The 21478-nt window shown below is 42.4% G+C and overlaps 1 protein-coding gene across 1 annotated transcript; it reads left to right on the top strand.

Annotated features, from left to right (window-relative positions):
- Positions 1 to 1385: 1385 nt before the first annotated feature.
- On the top strand, positions 1386 to 3406 carry HDGFL1 (HDGF like 1). Its single transcript, XM_061398734.1, has one exon. It carries the CDS (start codon positions 1480 to 1482, stop codon positions 2185 to 2187), a length of 708 nt encoding a protein of 235 aa, XP_061254718.1. The 5' UTR covers positions 1386 to 1479; the 3' UTR covers positions 2188 to 3406.
- Positions 3407 to 21478: the final 18072 nt, after the last annotated feature.

Genomic DNA, 21478 nt, shown 5'->3' with positions numbered 1-21478 from the left:
TCCATTACCTTAAAAAAAAAAAAAAAGAAAAAAACCTTTGTAGTTAAATTGTGTAACTGACACTGAAAGATCTTTGTCATAACAGCCCTTATGACAAATTTGGCTAGGTTTCAGAGTGCAAACTCATAGCTAGCTGCTGCTGCTGCTGCTAAGTTGCTTTAGTCGTGTCCGACTCTGTGCGACCCCATAGACGGCAGCCCACCAGGCTCCCCTGTCCTTGGGATTCTCCAGGCAAGAACACTGGAGTGGGTTGCCATTTCCTTCTCCAGTGTATGCAAGTGAAAAGTGAAAAGTGAAAAGTGAAAGTGAAGTCGCTCAGTCGTGTCCGACTCTCAGCGACCCCATGGACTGCAGCCTACCAGGCTCCTCCATCCATGGGATTTTCCAGGCAAGAGTGCTGGAGTGGGGTGCCATTGCCCTAGCAGGGCTAAAAAAAAAAAAAAAAGTGTAGACAAACGTGTAACAAGGGCAGTTACACGGAAATTCCCATAAATATCAGTTAAGGAGAAAAGTCTATCCTTTAGATGATGCTTTTTCTTTAGTCTGTGCCACCCACCCAACCCCCAGCCCCCCAACCAAGAAGTTCCAGATACCAACAAGATATCTGATATGAACAGACTTCTATCTAATTCTTCAGCTCAATTTTCTCCTAGAAAAATACTGAGAGCATTTGACATCCTTTCCATGTTACAAACACATAGATTTATCTCTTAAAATATGCAAGGATAGTTGAAAGGGTAAAAAGTCATGCCCAGCATCCCATCTAAAGTACATGGCCAGTTTGGACATGGTCATGATGCCTCTCTACATTCCTGACCCCACCCGTACGCCCGCTCCCCGCCACCGCCTCCTCCCTCAAAGTACTATTTAGGACACTGGTTTCCAAAAGAGTCGCCCTCTAGCCGTCCTATCAAGGTGGCTGACTCCACTGTTTTTGAATCCCCTTGCAGGCACCAGCATTAGCTCTCAAGGAAATCAGAAATGGGGTGAAACCACTGACTTAGGGAATCTCCCGAGGTGAGAATGGAGTTTTCTGTCATGAGCAGAATCCCCACCGATCCTGCAAATGTGCCCTAACCTGTGACTAGTCTCACAGAAATGGGTGCTCGTCCTGTCACTGCGTTGTCTCGCCACATTGCCTCATGTCTCCCCTTCTAGGCCCCTCTGGTTATCACAATAAACGAGGCCTAGTGATGGATCGGCACAGCAGAGCCGCCCCCCGGGACACCCAAGCTCCTCAAGCTCTCATTCTAGAAAACTCCAGCGTCGATGCTGGGCCCAAACAGGCTTAGGCTCTCCGAGATACTGCACTCTTCGCACTAGAACCTTCTCAGGGCGCCGGAGCGTTGAGCCCACAGGGGCGCGTGGTCGGGGGGTGGCCCCCTCGAGGCGAGGCGCGCGCAGTCTCAGCCCAGCGGCCGCCGCCGTGCTAGCCACGGTGGGTCGCCTTTCTCGGCCGCTGAGGCCCTGTCCGCAGTCATGTCGCGATTCTACCGTCGCAAGTACAAGTGCGGGGACCTGGTGTTTGCCAAATTAAAGGGCTACGCCCACTGGCCCGCCAGGATCGAGCAGACGGCCGAGGCCAACCGCTACCAGGTGTTTTTCTTCGGGACCCACGAGACGGCCTTCCTGGGCCCCAGGCACCTCTTCCCGTACGAGGAGTCCAAGGAGAAGTTTGGCAAACCGAATAAGAGGCGGGGCTTCAGCGAGGGCCTGTGGGAGATTGAGAACAACCCCACCGTCCAGGCTTCCGATTACCAGTGCGCCCTGGAGAAGAGCTGCCCTGAGGAGCCCGAGCCCGAGGCCGCCGAGGGCGGCGAGGACCTGAAGAGCCACACCAACGGCGGCGACGACGATGATCAAGGGAAGCTGGGCGTCGACCTGCCAGCTGAGGAAGAGAACGAGAAGGAGACCCTGAAGAGGACCGCCGAGGACCCGCCAGAGGACATCCCCAAGCGTCCCAAGGAGGCTGATCCTGAAGAAGGAGAGGAGAGGAAGGAGGCGGCCGCTGTCGCCGAGGATGCCGAGGATGCGAGGCCGCTCCTTGTGGAGGTGGAGAACGACCCCGCCGCCTCCGTGCTGGGCCTGGCCTGGGGGCTGCCCGTGATGGAGCAGGAGCCAGAGGAAGAGTCCGCTGAGAGAGAGGCCCAGGCCCCAGGCGTCGGAGGTGGCCACGAGAGCCAGTAGTCACCAAAGTTTCCAGAAGAGCCCCCCACCCCATTCCTGCTGAGGCCTGGCTGTCACAGGGGGAACTGGCCATGGCCTGCAAACTGGGACCGCCTCCCCCACCCCACTTGCTCTCCACTGCCCTCTCTGCCTCTCCCGCCCGGCCCTCGGGGATTGACCTGGAGAGGGCAGCCCACCAGGCCCTCACCTCTGCGCCCCCACACCCTGGGATCTGAGTCAGCGCCTCTGCTCCCTGGGGCGAGTTGAAACCACCGTGGCCCCTCCCTGCCTGGAACTGTTTGCCAAGGCTTCTGTTGGAGCCCAGACCGGCCGTTTTCCACCTCCTGATGCCCCCTGTCCCTCCCCCACCCCCGCCCCGGCCTTCTGGAGTCCACGTTGGAATCATAGCCGGGAGTTTCGGAAGGGGTGAAGGATAAGGAGCCGGGGGGCACTTCCAGGGACCTGGCAGAGGCAACCCTCAAGCTGTGGTGGTGGGAATGGCAGGAGGGTGGTGTATTGCTGAGCTCGCGTCCCCTCCTCCCAGGCCTACGGTATTTGAGGCCTAGATTCTGAGAAAGTGAACGGCTTTGGCGGAGGGCCTCCCTTTTGCTGACCCAGGGAGTTATGGGAGTTGTAGTTTTTCATCAGATAAGGTGGGCTCTTCCAGGTTGTCAGCGCGAGCGGAAGCTTAGCTTCGCCCAGCTTCTTGGGTTGTAAGGCTGAGGAACATCTGTCCCCATTTAGATCTTTAGGGGCTCACGGGATGTTCTGGGAAGACCCCTGGCCACCCCTTTCCCTCCTCCCCCAGCCTCAAGGCCACCGCAAGTCATAAACATCACCCAGGTATAAAAGAACTGGGTACCTCCACTCTCCTAGTTTTACCGTTGCAGTTAACCGTTTCTGAGATGAACTAGGTGGTTCCCTTTCTACTTGGAGTTTCATGGCTCGTTTATGTAGTTAAGTTTCGCTGTTCCTTTTTTCCCACCCACATCCCTGGACCTGGTCCCCTCAGTGTTGTCACCAGATCTGATGTGTAACCGACTAAGTCAGGAAAACAAGGGGCCCCTCCCCCACCTCTTCCTGGTGGTCTCTCTGCCTTCCTCCATCTTTTGTCTCACCCATGCCCTTCTCCCTTGGGCTCTGAGGAAATATTGTTGACAGTAGCTTTCGAAGTTTAGATCTGAATATTTTCAGTTCTAAGGAAATAAAACCCGTTGATTACTTTAACAAATCTCAAGTCTGTTCTTTTGGTTTCTGAAGAATTTGCCCTTAAATTTAATGTTCCTCTTTGTTTTCTGTACATCCTGTGTTAAAAGCAATTATTTGTAGTGTACAGGGCTCCTTTAGAATCACCCTTGATAAACTTCTGTTAGGGTATTTACACTTCACTCTGTCTATAATAATTACTGCCACTGATTAGAATGAGTAGAAAGAAGTGAATTTAAAATGCTGGAATGGTGACACCTGGGACAGCGACTGAGTTTCTAATATTCTACAGGCTTTGCCAAAAAACAGATTCAGTCTTTATTTTGTTGCTGCTCTCCCAGATCTCACGACTCCCAACACTTTCTATGGCGGGGGGTGGGAGTCGGGGGTGGGGGTGGGGGAAGCAGTTACTTTTTATTTCCAGTTCTTAGTGTAGTATCTGCAGAATACTTTGTGTCTTTTCAATGATTTGTGCAAGTATCTGGGGTTATGTGGATCTACTTAATGGTGCTCATGCTGGGTTCCAGTTTCAGTATTCCTCAACACTGCATGCATACAGTTCAGTTCAGTTTAGTTGCTCAGTCGTGTCGGACTCTGCGACCCCATGAAACACAGCATGCCAGGCCTCCCTGTCCATCACCAACTCCCGGAGTTCACCCAGACTCATGTCCATCGAGTCAGTGATGCCATCCAGCCATCTCATCCTCTGTCATCCCCTTCTCCTCCTGCCCCCAATCCCTCCCAGCATCAGAGTCTTTTCCAGTGAGTCAACACTTCGCATGAAGTGGCCAAAGTACTGGAGTTTCAGCTTTAGCATCATTCCTTCCAAAGAAATCCCAGGGCTGATCTTCTTCAGAATGGACTGGTTGGATCTCCTTGCAGTCCAAGGGACTCTCAAGAGTCTTCTCCAACACCACAATTCAAAAGCATCAATTCTTTGGCACTCAGCCTTCTTCACAGTCCAACTCTCACATCCATACATGACCACTGGAAAAACCATAGCCTTGACTAGACAAAGTCTCTGCTTTTGAATATGCTATCTAGGTTGGTCATAACTTTCCTTCCAAGGAGTAAGCGTCTTTTAATTTCATGGCTGCAGCCACCATCTACAGCGATTTTGGAGCCCCCAAAAATAAAGTCTGACACTGTTTCCACTGTTTCCCCATCTATTTCCCATGAAGTGATGGGACCAGATGCCATGATCTTCGTTTTCTGAACGTTGAGCTTTAAGCCAACTTTTTCACTCTCCACTTTCACTTTTATCAAGAGGTTTTTTAGTTCCTCTTCACTTTCTGCCATAAGGGTGGTGTCATCGCATGCATACAAGGACTTAGTAAATACTCGAGTCCTTCTCATAGAACCTGCCAGGCTATTGCTAACCAGTAAGGTTAGCAACTGAAGACAGTCCTATTTTTCTGTCCCTGTATAAAATGGTATTATTTTATTTCAGGGCTTCCCAGATGGCGCTAGTGTTAAAGAACTGGCCTGCCAATGCAGAAGGCAGAAGAGAAGAGGGTTCAATCTCTGGATCTGGAAGATCCCCTGGAGGAGGAAATGGCCACCCACTCCAGTATTCTTGCCTGGAGAATCCCCCCTGGACAGAGGAGCCTGGCAAACTACAGTCCATGGAGTTGCAAAGAGTTGGACATGACTGAAGCAGCTTAGCATGCACACATGTTTTATTTCAAGGCAGATACATTAGATGATTCCTTGCTTTTCAACTATTTCTGTTTACAATAATACTAGGAGTTACTATTTAGTGAACATTTACCATGTACTGAGAAGAATGGCCCCATTCACCATTGTAATCTGGCAAGTAGGTATTAGTATTCAGATTTCCCACTGGAAGCAACTCTGGTTCAGAGAGCAACTCTGGCTTTTCTTGCACTTCACAGAACACTCAGGCTGCAAATACAAATTTTGCTGGTCCAAGTCTAAGCTTCTCCCCCTGAGTTGCACATTCAGAAAAGCAACCCCATGACTACACAGTCCATGGAATTCTCCAGGTCAGAATATTGGAGTGGGTATCCTTTCCCTTCTCCAGGGGATCTTCCCAACCCAGGAATTGAACCTAGGTCTCCTCATTGCAGGTGGATTCTTTATCAGCTAAGCCACAAGGGAAGCCCACGGTAGCCTATCCCTTCTCCAGAGGATCTACCTGACCCAGGATTTGAACCGGGGTCTTCTGCATTGCAGGGGGATTCTTTAACCAGCTGAGCTATCAGGGAAGCCCTTCAGAAAAGCACTACCATGAAATCAGAGGTTTAAAAAAAAATGTTATTTTCATATTAGTAACAAGTAATCATGAGAGTAGCTAGTACTGAGTCTCTAAAATGAGTCAGGCCAGTGTACTGTATTCTATACATGCTGCTAAGTCACTTCAGTCATGTCCAACTCTGTGTGACCCCATAGATGGCAGCCCGCCAGGCTCCCCCATCCCTGGGATTCTCCAGGCAAGAACACTGGAGTGGGTTGCCATTGCCTTCTCCAATGCATGAAAGTGAAAAGTGAAAGTGAAGTCACTCAGTTGTATCTGACTCTCAGCCATCCCATGGACTGCAGCCTACCAGTCTCTTCCATCCATGGGATATTCCAGGCAAGAGTACTGGAATGGGGTGCCATTGCCTTCTCCGATTCTATACATAATGTCTTTATAAATACAACTACCCAGTTAGGTTACCTACTATGATCTCTCTTTCAAAGCTGAGAGAGATGAGGGTCAGAGTTGTTATTTTCCCAAGGTCAGACAACTAGACAATTCAACTAGACAAAATTCAAAGGCAGGTGTCTCTCCTTGTAAATCATGGGTGCTTTGTTTTTATTTTATCATTTCCCATTGTATAAAACTTCTTGTTGAATAAAATGGAAGTACTCACGCTCTACTGTTTTGAAGTGACCATTTAGAAATTTGTATAGGAAATAATATATTAGCAAACATTGCTTGTGGGTGTGTAAGAAAAACCATTTGGGACATTTGACAATTGTTTTGTCATTAAATGACTTTGTGAAATGATGAAGACAATTGCACATTCAGTATTTTTCAAGAAGTATATGACTATAGGAAATCTGAATATGGATCACTATATTTGCCACAGGCAGGCATGCAGATTTGATAAAGTTTTTGTGGAGATACATCTTCTGAAATGATTCAATAACCTGAATGACATAAAGTGAAATTACTATTATACCATCTGAGTCTTTCTCTTTGTATTCTTTCTTTTTGTGTTCAAATGTTGAAGATAGAAAACTTTAGTGTTTATTAGGAAGCAGCCTTCTTGATGAGTATAATATTGTAGTTAAAATGGTGACCTAAGTAATAGTGCACCTAAAGAATGATTCACAAGAGTTAGTAAACACACACACACACACACATAAAAACCCAATAAAGAAAGGGAGACATGGAAAATCTGTGTTCTCACCCCTCTTCTTGGCAGGAGGCCCTATATATATGCTTTGGTGACCAAGGAATATTGTGTGGACTGAAAAAGACACTGCTTTCTAAAAATTTCTTTGATTTTAAAATCTCCCATAATTTTGGTGCTATTTTTTATTTTCTTCTGAACAAGCGTGTCTCAGGGACAAAATTACTGATCAAGAATTAGTTACTTTACTGAACAAAGAGCACCTCCTGGCCTTTTACTGATGCTTTGTTGGGGGTATTCAGTCAGATGCATTCATGACTGTTCTGAAGATCGTATTCAAGCATTCCAAGTAAATGTGTGTTCATCACATTGTCAGTGATCTGCAGACATATTTAGCGTTCTGGTTTCTGTGAGGCTTTCCAAGTATTTGGTATTTCACACAAGCATCAGTGATTACGTCACTTTGGCAGGGGACTAAGATGCCAACGAGGGTTGTAAATTTTGTTTCTTTCAGCTCTCACGCCTCTGCAAATTCTCATCCACAGTACACATTCTTCCCTGTGGTTCATACATCCCTTTTAAGTTTCCTGAAAATGTAGTAGGTGTTCAGGGCACATAGGGCACCTTCTCTTTGCTTCACTGTCATCGCTCTAGTCAAAGAAGCTTCTGCTACACATGCTATGCACACAGGCTGTCCTTGTGTTTAAATGACTTTGCCGCCTTCTTTGAGCCTGGCCAAGTACTCAAGGCAAGAGCCACTCTGGGTGTTTCTGGAGAACTTTATATCCATACTGATCATATTCTACTTTCTTCTCTATTTTTTGCCCTTCCACTAGACTAGAGGAGAAAGAAAATATGCTCTCTTACTTTCAGTGAATCAGTGAAATTTATTTACTGGTTTGTATCAACCAATAGGCTGTACCTTCTCAGCAGACAGGAACTATGATCATTCTGCTTATTCTGAGAATCTAGCAAGGTTCCTGGTTCACATTAGGCACACAACGTGTGTATGCGTTAGTTGTTCAGTTGTGTTGGACTCTTTGTGACCCCATGAACTGTAGCTCGCCAGGCTCCTCTGTCCATGGAGTTGTAGAGGCTAGAATACTGGAGTGGGTTTCCATTCCATTCTCCAGGGGATCTTTCCAACCCAGGTATCAAACCTGGGCCTCCCGCATTGCAGGCTGCTGCTGCTGCTAAGTTGCTTCAGTCGTGTCCGACTCCATGCGACCCCACAGACGGCGGCCCACCAGGCTCCCCAGTCCCCGGGACTCTCCAGGCAAGAACAGTGGAGTGGGTTGCCATTTCCCTCTCCAAGGCATGAAAGTGAAAAGCGAAAGTGAAGTTGCTCAGTCATGTCTGACTCCCAGCGAGCCCGTGGACTGCAGCCTACCAGGCTCCTCCGTCCATGTGATTTTCCAGGCAAGAGTACTGGAGTGGGTTGCCATTGCCTTCTCCTTAAACTGCCTGAGCGACTAGGGAAGTCCAGGCAGTCAATAAATGGTTGTTAATAAAGAAATAAATGAATGAATGACTAAGTCCTGCTGCTCACACTCATTCCAGCCCTTTGAGAAAAATTGGGGAATTTTGTTATGCTTAATAAAACACAGTATGGATTTTTTAAGTGGATGTGTATACCATTTTTAAAGATTTTTTTTTTCGTTGTTATTGTATAGAGGTACGTGTTGGTCTCATTAAATAACAAGCCTTAGCAAGACCCTAGGAGGATAAATCAAATTTTTCAAGTTGGCCATCTGACTCTGAGTGTGAATAAGCATATTAAATACAATATCCAGTTCCTTAAGTTATATTTTCTCTTTAATAATTTGATACTTCATTCTCAACTTCCTTTGATGCAGCAAGCAGCTTGATGGCCCCTGGCTTTGGAGCCACCCATGCTTAGATGTGATTCCGAGCTGTTGAGAGCTGTGTGATCTCAGGTTCCTCCAGCTACACGTGGTTATCATGCCTTTTACGTGACAGTTTTGTTGTGTGAAGCCAAAGACTTAATATATGTTAAAATATCAAAGAGGACCCAACACAATATCAGCATTCTGTACAAGTAAATTCACTTTCTTTCTGTGTCATCCAGAGAACTAACCATACCATTTGAAATAATTATGGCCCAGTGCATCACTTTTATTTAGGAAAACACTGGAAGCCACTCACCAATGACCAGACAGTTTCCTAGTTGGGAAAAATCCTGTATTTATCCTGTCCATACACAGAGAGAAACCAAATTTTATCCTCCCATTTACTCACATGACTCCTTCAACTAATTTCTTTAAATTTCCTTGCTGTTAACTGAATTATTTCATGCAAACACATCCAATTTTATTTTTTTTTATTTTTTTAATTTTATTTTATTTTTAAACTTTACATAATTGTATTAGTTTTGCCAAATATCAAAATGAATCCACCACAGGTATACATGTGTTCCCCATCCTGAACCCTCCTCCCTCCTCCCTCCCCATACCATCCCTCTGGGTCGTCCCAGTGCACTAGCCCCAAGCATCCAGTATCGTGCATCGAACCTGGACTGGCAACTCGTTTCTTACATGATATTTTACATGTTACAATGTCATTCTCCCAAATCTTCCCACCCTCTCCCTCTCCCACAGAGTCCATAAGACTGTTCTATACATCAATGTCTCTTTTGCTGTCTCGTACACAGGGTTATTGTTACCATCTTTCTAAATTCCATATATATGCGTTAGAATACTGTATTTATGTTTTTCCTTCTGGCTTACTTCACTCTGTATAATAGGCTCCAGTTTCATCCACCTCATTAGAACTGATTCAAATGTATTCTTTTTAATGGCTGAGTAATACTCCATTGTGTATATGTACCACTGCTTTCTTATCCATTCATCTGCTGATGGACATCTAGGTTGCTTCCATGTCTTGGCTATTATAAACAGTGCTGCGATGAACATTGGGGTACACGTGTCTCTTTCCCTTCTGGTTTCCTCAGTGTGTATGCCCAGCAGTGGGGTTGCTGGATCATAAGGCAGTTCTATTTCCAGTTTTTTAAGGAATCTCCACACTGTTCTCCATAGTGGCTGTACTAGTTTGCATTCCCACCAACAGTGTAAGAGGGTTCCCTTTTCTCCACACCCTCTCCAGCATTTATTATTTGTAGACTTTTGGATCGCAGCCATTCTGACTGGTGTGAAATGGTACCTCATAGTGGTTTTGATTTGCATTTCTCTGATAATGAGTGATGTTGAACATCTTTTCATGTGTTTGTTAGCCATCTGTATGTCTTTTTTGGAGAAATGTCTATTTAGTTCTTTGGCCCATTTTTTGATTGGGTTGTTTATTTTTCTGGAGTTGAGCTGTAGGAGTTGCTTGTATATTTTTGAGATTAGTTGTTTGTCGGTTGCTTCATTTGCTATTATTTTCTCCCATTCTGAAGGCTGTCTTTTCACCTTGCTAATAGTTTCCTTTGATGTGCAGAAGCTTTTTAAGGTTAATTAGGTCCCATTTGTTTATTTTTGCTTTTATTTCCAATATTCTGGGAGGTGGGTCATAGAGGATCCTGCTGTGATGTATGTCGGAGAGTGTTTTGCCTATGTTCTCCTCTAGGAGTTTTATAGTTTCTGGTCTTACGTTTAGATCTTTAATCCATTTTGAGTTTATTTTTGTGTATGGTGTTAGAAAGTGGTCCAGTTTCATTCTTTTACAAGTGGTTGACCAGATTTCCCAGCACCACTTGTTAGATTGTCTTTAATCCATTGTATATTCTTGCCTCCTTTGTCGAAGATAAGGTGTCCATATGTGCGTGGATTTATCTCTGGGCTTTCTATTTTATTCCATTGATCAATATTTCTGTCTTTGTGCCAGTACCATACTGTCTTGATAACTGTGGCTTTGTAGTAGAGCCTGAAGTCAGGTAGGTTGATTCCTCCAGTTCCATTCTTCTTTCTCAAGATCGCTTTGGCTATTCGAGGTTTTTTGTATTTCCATACAAATTGTGAAATTATTTGTTCTAGCTCTGTGAAGAATACTGTTGGTAGCTTGATAGGGATTGCGTTGAATCTATAAATTGCTTTGGGTAGTATACTCATTTTCACTATATTGATTCTTCCAATCCATGAACATGGTATATTTCTCCATCTATTAGTGTCCTCTTTGATTTCTTTCACCAGTGTTTTATAGTTTTCTATATATAGGTCTTTAGTTTCTTTAGGTAGATATATTCCTAAGTATTTTATTCTTTCTGTTGCAATGGTGAATGGAATTGTTTCCTTAATTTCTCTTTCTGTTTTCTCATTATTAGTGTATAAGGAATGCAAGGGATTTCTGCCTGTTGATTTTATATCCTGCAACTTTACTGTAGTCATTGATTATTTCTAGTAATTTTCTGATGGACTCTTTAGGGTTTTCTATGTAGAGGATCATGTCATCTGCAAATAGTGAGAGTTTTACTTCTTCTTTTCCAATTTGGATTCCTTTTATTTCTTTTTCTGCTCTGATTGCTGTGGCCAAAACTTCCAAAACTATGTTGAATAGTAATGGTGAAAGTGGGCACCCTTGTCTTGTTCCTGACTTTAGAGGAAATGCTTTCAATTTTTCACCATTGAGGATAATGTTTGCAGTGGGTTTGTCATATACAGCTTTTATTATGTTGAGGTATGTTCCTTCTATTCCTGCTTTCTGGGGAGTTTTTATCATAAATGGATGTTGAATTTTGTCAAAGGCTTTCTCTGCATCTATTGAGATAATCATATGGTTTTTATTTTTCAATTTGTTAATGTGGTGTATTACATTGATTGATTTGCGGATATTGAAGAATCCTTGCATCCCTGGGATAAAGCCCACTTGATCATGGTGTATGATCTTTTTAATGTGTTGTTGGATTCTGATTGCTAGAATTTTGTTAAGGATTTTTGCATCTATGTTCATCAGTGATATTGGCCTGTAGTTTTCTTTTTTTGTGGGATCTTTGTCAGGTTTTGGTATTAGGGTGATGGTGGCCTCATAGAATGAGTTTGGAAGTTTACCTTCCTCTGCAATTTTCTGGAAGAGTTTGAGCAGGATAGGTGTTAGCTCTTCTCTAAATTTTTGGTAGAATTCAGCTGTGAAGCCGTCTGGACCGGGGCTTTTGTTTGCTGGAAGATTTTTGATTACAGTTTCAATTTCCATGCTTGTGATGGGTCTGTTAAGATTTTCTATTTCTTCCTGGTCCAGTTTTGGAAAGTTGTACTTTTCTAAGAATTTGTCCATTTCTTCCACGTTGTCCATTTTATTGGCATATAATTGTTGATAGTAGTCTCTTATGATCCTTTGTATTTCTGTGTTGTCTGTTGTGATCTCTCCATTTTCGTTTCTAATTTTGTTGATTTGATTTTTCTCCCTTTGTTTCTTGATGAGTCTGGCTAATGGTTTGTCAATTTTATTTATCCTTTCAAAGAACCAGCTTTTGGCTTTGTTGATTTTTGCTATGGTCTCTTTTGTTTCTTTTGCATTTATTTCTGCTCTAATTTTTAAGATTTCTTTCCTTCTACTAACCCTGGGGTTCTTCATTTCTTCCTTTTCTAGTTGCTTTAGGTGTAGAGTTAGGTTATTTATTTGACTTTTTTCTTGTTTCTTGAGGTGTGCCTGTATTGCTATGAACTTTCCCCTTAGGACTGCTTTTACCGTGTCCCACAGGTTTTGGGTTGTTGTGTTTTCATTTTCATTCGTTTCTATGCAAATTTTGATTTCTTTTTTGATTTCTTCTGTGATTTGTTGGTTATTCAGCAGCGTGTTGTTCAGCCTCCATATGTTGGAATTTTTAATAGTTTTTCTCCTGTAATTGAGATCTAATCTTACTGCATTGTGGTCAGAAAAAATGCTTGGAATGATTTCTATCTTTTTGAATTTACCAAGGCTAGCTTTATGGCCCAGGATGTGATCTATCCTGGAGAAGGTTCCATGTGCGCTTGAGAAAAAGGTGAAATTCATTGTTTTGGGATGAAATGACCTATAGATATCAATTAGGTCTAACTGGTCTATTGTATCGTTTAAAGTTTGTGTTTCCTTGTTAATTTTCTGTTTAGTTGATCTATCCATAGGTGTAAGTGGGGTATTAAAGTCTCCCACTATTATTGTGTTATTGTTAATTTCTCCTTTCATACTTGTTAGCATTTGTCTTACGTACTGTGGTGCTCCCGTGTTGGGTGCATATATATTTATAATTGTTATATCTTCTTCTTGGATTGATCCTTTGATCATTATGTAGTGACCTTCTTTGTCTCTTTTCACAGCCTTTGTTTTAAAGTCTATTTTATCTGATATGAGTATTGCTACTCCTGCTTTCTTTTGGTCCCTATTTGCATGGAAAATCTTTTTCCAGCCCTTCACTTTCAGTCTGTATGTGTCCCCTGTTTTGAGGTGGGTCTCTTGTAGACAACATATGTAGGGGTCTTGTTTTTGTATCCATTCAGCCAGTCTTTGTCTTTTGGTTGGGGCATTCAACCCATTTACGTTTAAGGTAGTTACTGATAAGTATGTTCCCGTTGCCATTTACTTTATTGTTTTGGGTTCGAGTTTATACACCGTTTTTGTGTTTCCTGTCTAGAGAATATCCTTTAGTATTTGTTGGAGAGCTGGTTTGGTGGTGCAGAATTCTCTCAGCTTTTGCTTGTCTGAAAAGCTTTTGATTTCTCCTTCATACTTGAATGAGATCCTTGCTGGGTACAATAATCTGGGCTGTAGGTTATTTTCTTTCATCATTTTAAGTATGTCTTGCCATTCCCTCCTGGCTTGAAGAGTTTCTATTGAAAGATCAGCTGTTATCCTTATGGGAATTCCCTTGTGTGTTATTTGTTGTTTTTCCCTTGCTGCTTTTAATATTTGTTCTTTGTGTTTGATCTTTGTTAATTTGATTAATATGTGTCTTGGGGTGTTTCTCCTTGGGTTTATCCTGTTTGGGACTCTCTGGGTTTCTTGGACTTGGGTGATTATTTCCTTCCCCATTTTAGGGAAGTTTTCCACTATTATCTCCTCAAGTATTTTCTCATGGTCTTTCTTTTTGTCTTCTTCTTCTGGAACCCCTATGATTTGAATGTTGTAGCGTTTAATATTGTCCTGGAGGTCTCTGAGATTGTCCTCATTTCTTTTAATTCGTTTTTCTTTTATCCTCTCTGATTCATTTATTTCTACCATTCTATCTTCTAATTCACTAATCCTGTCTTCTGCCTCTGTTATTCTACTATTTGTTGCCTCCAGAGTGTTTTTAATTTCACTTATTGCATTATTCATTATATATTGACTCTTTTTTATTTCTTCTAGGTCCTTGTTAAACCTTTCTTGCATCTTCTCAATCCTTGTCTCCAGGCTATTTATCTGTGATTCCATTTTAGTTTCAAGATTTTGGATCAATTTCACTATCATTATTCGGAATTCTTTATCTGGTAGATTCCCTATCTCTTCCTCTTTTGTTTGGTTTGGTGGGCATTTATCCTGTTCCTTTATCTGCTGAGTATTCCTCTGTCTCTTCATCTTGTTTAAATTGCTGAGTTTGGGGTGTCCTTTCTGTATTCTGGCAGTTTGTGGAGTTCTCTTTATTGTGGTGTTTCCTCGCTATGTGTGGGTTTGTACAGGTGGCTTGTCAAGGTTTCCTGGTTAGGGAAGCTTGTGTCGGTGTTCTGGTGGGTGGAGCTGTATTTCTTCTCTCTGGAGTGCAATGAAATGTCCAGTAATGAGTTATGAGATGTCTATAGTTTTGGGGTGACTTTGGGCAGCCTGTATCTTGAAGCTCAGGGCTGTGTTCCTTTGTTGCTGGAGAATTTGCTTGGTATGTCTTGCCCTGGAACTTATTGGCCCTTGTGTGGTGCTTGGTTTCAGTGTCGGTATGGAGGCATTTGATGAGCTCCTGTGAATGAATGTTCCTGGAGTCAGGAGTTCCCTGGAGTCAGGGTTTGGACTTAAGTCTCCTGCTTCCGATTATCGGTCTTATTTTTACAGTAGTTTCAAAACTTCTCCTTCTATACAGCACCATTGATAAAACATCTACATTAAAGATGATAAGTTTCTCTACAGTGAGGGTCACTCAGAGAGGTTCACAGGGTTACATGGAGAAGAGAAGAGGGAGGAGGGAGTTAGAGGTGACCCAAATGAGATGAGGTGAATCAATAGTGGAGAGAGTGGGCTAGCCAGTAGTCACTTCCTTATGTGCACTCCACAACTGGACCACTCAGAGATGTTCACGGGGTTATACAGAGAAGAGAAGAAGGAGGAAGGTAACAGAGGTGGCCAGAAGGATAAAAGGGGGGAATGAAAAGGAGGGAGACAGATCCAGCCAGTAATCAGTTCCCTAAGTGTTCTCCATCGTCTGGAACACACAGAAATTCACAGAGTTGGGTAGAGTAGAGAGGGGTTAGGGAGGAGACACAGGCGACCTGGTGGAGAAAAAGGAGGGTCCAAAGGGAGAGAGAGCAGTCAAGCCAGTAATCTCACTCCCTAGTGAAAAATGGGTCCTGAAGATTGGGTCCTTAAAGGTACAAAATTGGTAACAAATACATAAAAGCAAAAATTAAAAATCTAGAGTAGAGTTTGGAATTTCAAAAATACGATGTTAAAGAAAAGAAGAAGGAAAAGAAAGAGAGAAAGAACGAACAAACAAAAACAAACAAGGTCGTGAAAATTATAAAGAAAGTACAGGTACAAAGTTGATAACTAATACCAGAAAGCGAAAATTAAAAATCTAGAGTAGAGTTTGGAATTTCAAAAATACGATGTTAAAGAAAAGAAGAAGGAAAAGAAAGAGAGAAAAAACGAACAAACAAAAACAAACAAGGTCGCAAAAATTATAAAGAAAGTACAGGTACAAAATTGATAACTAATACCAGAAAGCAAAAATTAAAAATCTAGAGTAGAGTTTGGAATTTCAAAAATACAATGTTAAAAAAAAAAAAAAAAGAAGAAGAAAAATAAAGAGAGAAAACAAACAAACAAATATGAACAATGTCACAAAAATTATAAAGAAAATACAGGTACAAAATTGATATCAAATACCAAAAAGCATAAATTAAAAATCTAGAGTAAAGTTTGGAATTTCAGATATACAATGTTATATAAAAGAAGAAGAGAAAGAAACAGAGAAGAAGAAGAAAAAAAAAAGTCACAGAAATTATATAAAAAAAAAACTATAGGTACAAAATTGATAACATATACCAAAAAGCGAAAATTAAAAATCTAGAGTAGAGTTTGGAATTTCAAAAATACAATGTTAAAGAAAAGAAGAAAAAAACAAAAACAAACAAACAAAAAAAACAAGGTCAAAAAATTATAAAATATATATATATGAAGTTTGCTGAAGAAGAAAAAAATAGGGTCTTTTTTTTTTTTGCAAAGTAATAGGTTATAAAAGTGAAAATTAAAGGAACAATAGAGGACTTAAAATTTTTTTTTTTTAATTAAAAAAAAAAAAGAAAGAATGATCGTAAAAATAATAAAAATATATCTAGGACTTTTTTTTTTTTTTTTTTTTGTGGGTGTTGTGGGTTCAGTTCATTTTTGGCTAGTTCCTTGGTCAGATTTATATTTCTCAAGATCTATAGGCCCCTTCCTATGTAGTCCGTAGTAACCACAGGGTTTTGATCTATTGCCTATAGCTTCCAAGGCGTTTCCCTCTGTTATATCTTCTTCTGTTTGCTAGTCTCTTCAGTATCTGGTTTCCGCCCTGACTCAAAGGGCACGGTGGAGGACACTTTTTTTTTTTTTTTAGGCTTACTTGTTCAGTCACGCTGTGGGGAGGGAGGGAGGGATGCTGCAAACAAATAACACTGGCGTGGGCTCGCAGTGCCTCAGCCACCCTGGGTCTGCCCCTGCTCACGGCGCGTGTAGCCTCCCTGTCCACACTGCTCGGACTCTAGGTTGTTCCGCCGGGAACAATCCAAGGCTGGCCCTGGGCTGCATGCACCTCCCAGGTCCAAGCCGCTCAGGTTCAGGCACTCGGGTAGTCCTCAGAGGCGCAGACTCAGTTGGGCCTGCGTTTTGTGCTCTTCCCAGGTCCGAGCGCCAATTTGCTCTTCCCAGGCGAGCGCCAATGCTGTGACTTATCGCCTCCCCGCCACTCGGTTATCTGGATGTAAAACCGGCGCACCTTCTCAGGCAGATGTTGACCGTCCAGACCCCCAAGAAGTTTTAGTTAGCAAAGAAGCCTGCTTACAATTTTATAGATAATGTCTCTCTGGGGCTGCGATTGCCCCCTTCCGGCTCTGGCTGCCTGTCACCGGAGGGGGAAGGTCTGCAGCCGGCTATCTCTGTTCAGTCCTTTGTTCCGTGCGCGGGCCTGGCGGTCGTAGGTTAGGGCTGGCTTTTCGCGTGGTAGGTATCCCACAGTCTGGTTTGCTAGCCCAAATTATTTCGCTCAGATAGCGCTCAGGGTATTCAGGCCAGATTCTTACTCTCAGCGATGCAGCCCACGCCGCGACTCCCTGCCTAGCCCCGGCTTGCTAATGGCGGATGCAGGCGTCTGCGCTGCTTCTCTGCTGGGGGAGTTACCGTAGGGCTCGCAATTTGCGAGTTTTAAATTGTTTATTTATTTTTTCTCCCTGTTATGTTGCCCTCTGTGCTTCCAAAGCTCGGCACAGATTCGGCAGTGAGAAGGTTTCCTGATGTTTGGAAACTTCTCTCTTTTTAAGATTCCCTTCCCGGGACGGAACTCCGTCCCTCCCTCTTTTGTCTCTTTTTTTTTGTTTTTAATATTTTTTCCTACCTCCTTTCGAAGAGTTGGGTTGCTTTTCTGGGTGCCTGATGTCCTCTGCCAGCATTCAGAAGTTGTTTTGTGGAATTTACTCGACGTTTAAATGCTCTTTTGATGAATTTGTGGGGGAGAAAGTGTTCTCCCCGTCCTACTCCTCCGCCATCTTGGCTCCTCCCTCCCAAACACATCCAATTTTAAATACTTATCTTTTGGCATGATGCATCTCTCCTGTGGTCAGTTTCATTGCTCCTATTATTCCCAGGGGATCCACTCACTGTTTTCCAATGAGTATCTCTCCAGTCCATCTCCAGAACCTTCCAGTGCTGGTTTTCTGCATCTGTGGATATAGCCATTGTATTGCTCTAGTTTTGTCTCGCGCCTTTGCCTTTTTGCCAGAGTATCTATCTATTCACACATAATTTTAATGAGCTGCCCAATTTGATTACTAAAAGGCATCGGAGTGTAGCAAGGGATGGACCATTCTTTTCAGAAACTCTCTTAGGTTTCATGTCCTCCTGTGATTTACCAAGTGTCACTTAATTTTGCTTTTTTTTTTTTTTTCACACCCTGGTCAACTCTTCATCACAGTCATTACCTACCTCTCTTGGTGATCTACTTAACACTTCATTAAAAAATATGTTCAACTCAGCTACTTTCTCACTGCTCATCACTTGTCAGCAAGGCCTGCTTTTCCCCTTCCACTTGTGATTCTCCTGGTGCTTAGTATTTGTCAGTCATTCCTTTTGTTCTTCGTGCAGTTTTTTTCATGTGCCTTTCCTCTGTGATATTTGTATTTTAGCCCTATGCTTATCATCACCTTCTTTTTTCATCCTTGTTTTACCCTGAGAGGCTGAGACAAAAGCATCGACTTCTTTTAAATTTATTTTTTTTATTTTTTGATGTGGACCATAAAAAAAAAAATCTTCATTGAATTTCTTACAATAGTGCTTCTGTTTTTTGTTCATTTGGTTCAGTTTGGTTTGTTGGTCTAGAGGCATGTGATACCTTAGCTCCCTGACCAGGGATCGAACCCACACCCCTCTCTTTGGGAGGAGAAGTCTTAACCTCTGGACAATCAGGGAAGACCCTAAAGCACTGATTTTAGTCAGTGAATGCTTTGATGAATACACCTCAAATGTACTTTAAAAACAGAAAAATTAAAAAGATGAGTCGCTGTTCCATAGTGTGAATCACTTTTATTTTTTTTCTTTTAAAAATTACAATCTGCTGAATGATCAGAAGTGGAATAACTGCTTGGCTTTCACAGTTTGGGGGAAGATCCCACGTGCCATGGAGCAACTAAGCCCATGTGCCCCAGCTACTCCGCCTGTGCTCTAGAGCCCGGGAACTGCAACTACTGAAGCCTGGATACTTCTAGAGCCCGTGCTCCACAACAGGACAGGCCACTGCAGTGAGAAGACCAAGCACTGCAGCTAGACAAAAGCCCATGCAGCAACCAGGATCCCAAGACCCAGCACGGCCAAAATAAATAAGTAAAAATAAATAAAAGTTTAAAAAAAACTTAAAAAAAGACTACACTTAACAAGGGGACTAAACTTAACAAGACTACACTTAACAAGGGGAGACAGAGGATTAGTTGGTTGGATGGCATCACCGACTCAATGGACATGAGTCTGAGTGAACTCCGGGAGTTGGTGATAGACAGGGAGGCCTGGCGTGCTGCGGTCCATGGGGTCGCAAAGAGTCAGACACGACAGAGTGACTGAACTGACTGACACTTAACAAATAAGAAAATTATCCTGTATGTTAGAAAGTTATAAATGCTGTCGAATAAGAACAGAGCAGGGTAAGAAGGACTCCACGAGGGAAACAGCGTGATGTTAAATAGGGCCGTGATGGCTGGTGGCCAGGTTTAGGCATGCACCTGGATCTTTCACCTTCCCCATCCTTCCATGTGTCACATCAGAATGAAACGAGTCACCAGTCTAGGTTCGATGCACGATACTGGATGCTTGGGGCTGGTGCACTGGGACGACCCAGAGGGGTGGTATGGGGAGGGAGGAGGGAGGAGAGTTCAGGATGGGGAACACATGTATACCTGTGGCAGATTCATTTTGATATTTGGCAAAACCAATGCAATATTGTAAAGTTTAAAAATAAAATAAAATTTAAAAAAAAAGAATGTAAGTGCACAGAATGGCATTCTTATAAAAGTGGCCTTGAATTGATATAATTATGAAAACACAAACTCAAAATACTCATTGTGTATAAGTTACAGGTGGCACAACTTAACGGCAGAGAAGACACACAGATTCTCTAATATTTGAAATGAGAATTATTGCCCAAGAGCATTGTTTTGCGTATTTATGAGATACATCCATGTGGTCTTCTTTGCTCTGTGATATAGACCAAGATTTTGTCTATGTGACATTTAACATTTTATGTGTTTTTTTTTTTTTTTCTCCCCAAATAGAAACTGCTCAACCATAAAATGTTCCATATCTTCTGCAATACCTAGGAGAGCACTTCACAAACAACCATCCATTTAAAAAAAATGTTTTTATTGTGGTAAAAATTACATGATATAAAATATTCTATTTTAACCATGTTTAACCATACAGTTCAGTGGCACTAAGTACATTCCCATTGTTTTGTAACTCTCACCATCATCCATTTCTCCCAAATTTTTCACCTTCTTAAACTAAAATTCTGTCCCCATTAAACACTAACTTCCCATTTTCCCTCCCCACGCCTCACCCCCACCCTCCATCCTGTGGCATCTACCAATGTATTTTCTGACTCTCTAAATTTGACTATTCTAGGTAACTTGTATAAGTGGAATCAAACAGTATTTGCACCTAATGTATACTAGAATACATTTTTAAGGTGAACTTAATACATGTCTTACATACAGATGGCAGTTTTTCTTTTCCCTGTGGTATACAGTAGATTCTCATTAGTTACCTATTTCATACATAGTAATGTATGTATCAGAGAAGGCAATGGCAACCCACTCCAGTACTCTTGCCTGGAAAATCCCATGGATGGAGTCAGACATGACTGAGCGAATTCACTTTCACTTTTCACTTTCTTGCATTGGAGAAGGAAATGGCAACCCACTCCAGTGTTCTTGCCTGGAGAATCCCAGGTACGGGAGAGCCTGGTGGGCTGCCGTCTAATGGGTCGCACAGAGTCGGACATGACTGAAGCAACTTAGCAGCAGCAGCAGTGTATACATGTCAGTCCCAATCTCCCAATTCATCCCATCCCTTTTCCCCACTTAGTGTTCATGAGTTTGTTCTCTGTGTCTCTGTTTCTTCTTTGCAAAATGTTTATCTGAAGCGCTTTCCTAGATTCCACATACATGCATTAATATACGGTATTTGTTTTTCTCTTTCTGACTTACACTTTATATGGTAGTCTCTAGGCCCATCCATCTCTCTGGAAATGGCACAATGTTATTCCTTTTTATGGCTGAGTAATATTCCATTGTATATCCACATCTTCTTTATTCATTTCTCTGTCAATGGACATTTAGGTTGCTTCCATGTCCTGGCTACTGTAAATAGTCAATTATAACCTAATGGAATCAAGGTAGATGTCAGCGGCACACCTCAGTGTCCTGAGAATTCTGTGCACATGTGAGATAAGCTTCATATGTGATGCCAGATAAGGTCAGGTCTGGATGTTGTTGTAATCTGATGGGATATGTGTGAGGCATGTGGTGACTGCCTGCTTACAGATTAAGGTTTGCAGTGTGGTTATTTTTGCTGGAATGGCTCCCCACGCCAGTCTTTACTAGCTAATTTCCCTGAGTGATTCATTTTGGAGTGTGCATAGTGAGGGAAGTGTGTGTGCAGGTGGAGAATATCCCAGAGACAAATTTTTATTGTAACTCTCAAGGTCAATTTTTTACTTAGATTGCATAAAGATAGGTTGAATTTCTTGTTAGTGTTAAATCATTTTAGATTTTGAAAGCCATTTTTTTTTCTTCTGGTCCAGAATCTGAATTGTTGTTTCAGGAGCAGAGTTTACAATCAATATAATAGATATAAATCAAATATGTTTCTGGGGTCCTATTTTGCGTTCA

Source organism: Bos javanicus, chromosome 23, assembly GCF_032452875.1.
Source record: "Bos javanicus breed banteng chromosome 23, ARS-OSU_banteng_1.0, whole genome shotgun sequence".
NCBI classification, from domain to species: domain Eukaryota; kingdom Metazoa; phylum Chordata; class Mammalia; order Artiodactyla; family Bovidae; genus Bos; species Bos javanicus.
The sequence above is the reverse complement of the archived record's forward strand: the minus strand, read 5'-3'. Positions and strand labels throughout refer to the sequence as shown.

Bases quoted from the DNA above. Each gene is read 5' to 3' on its own strand.
- HDGFL1 (XM_061398734.1), top strand. From the start codon at position 1,480: ATGTCGCGATTCTACCGTCGCAAGTACAAGTGCGGGGACCTGGTGTTT.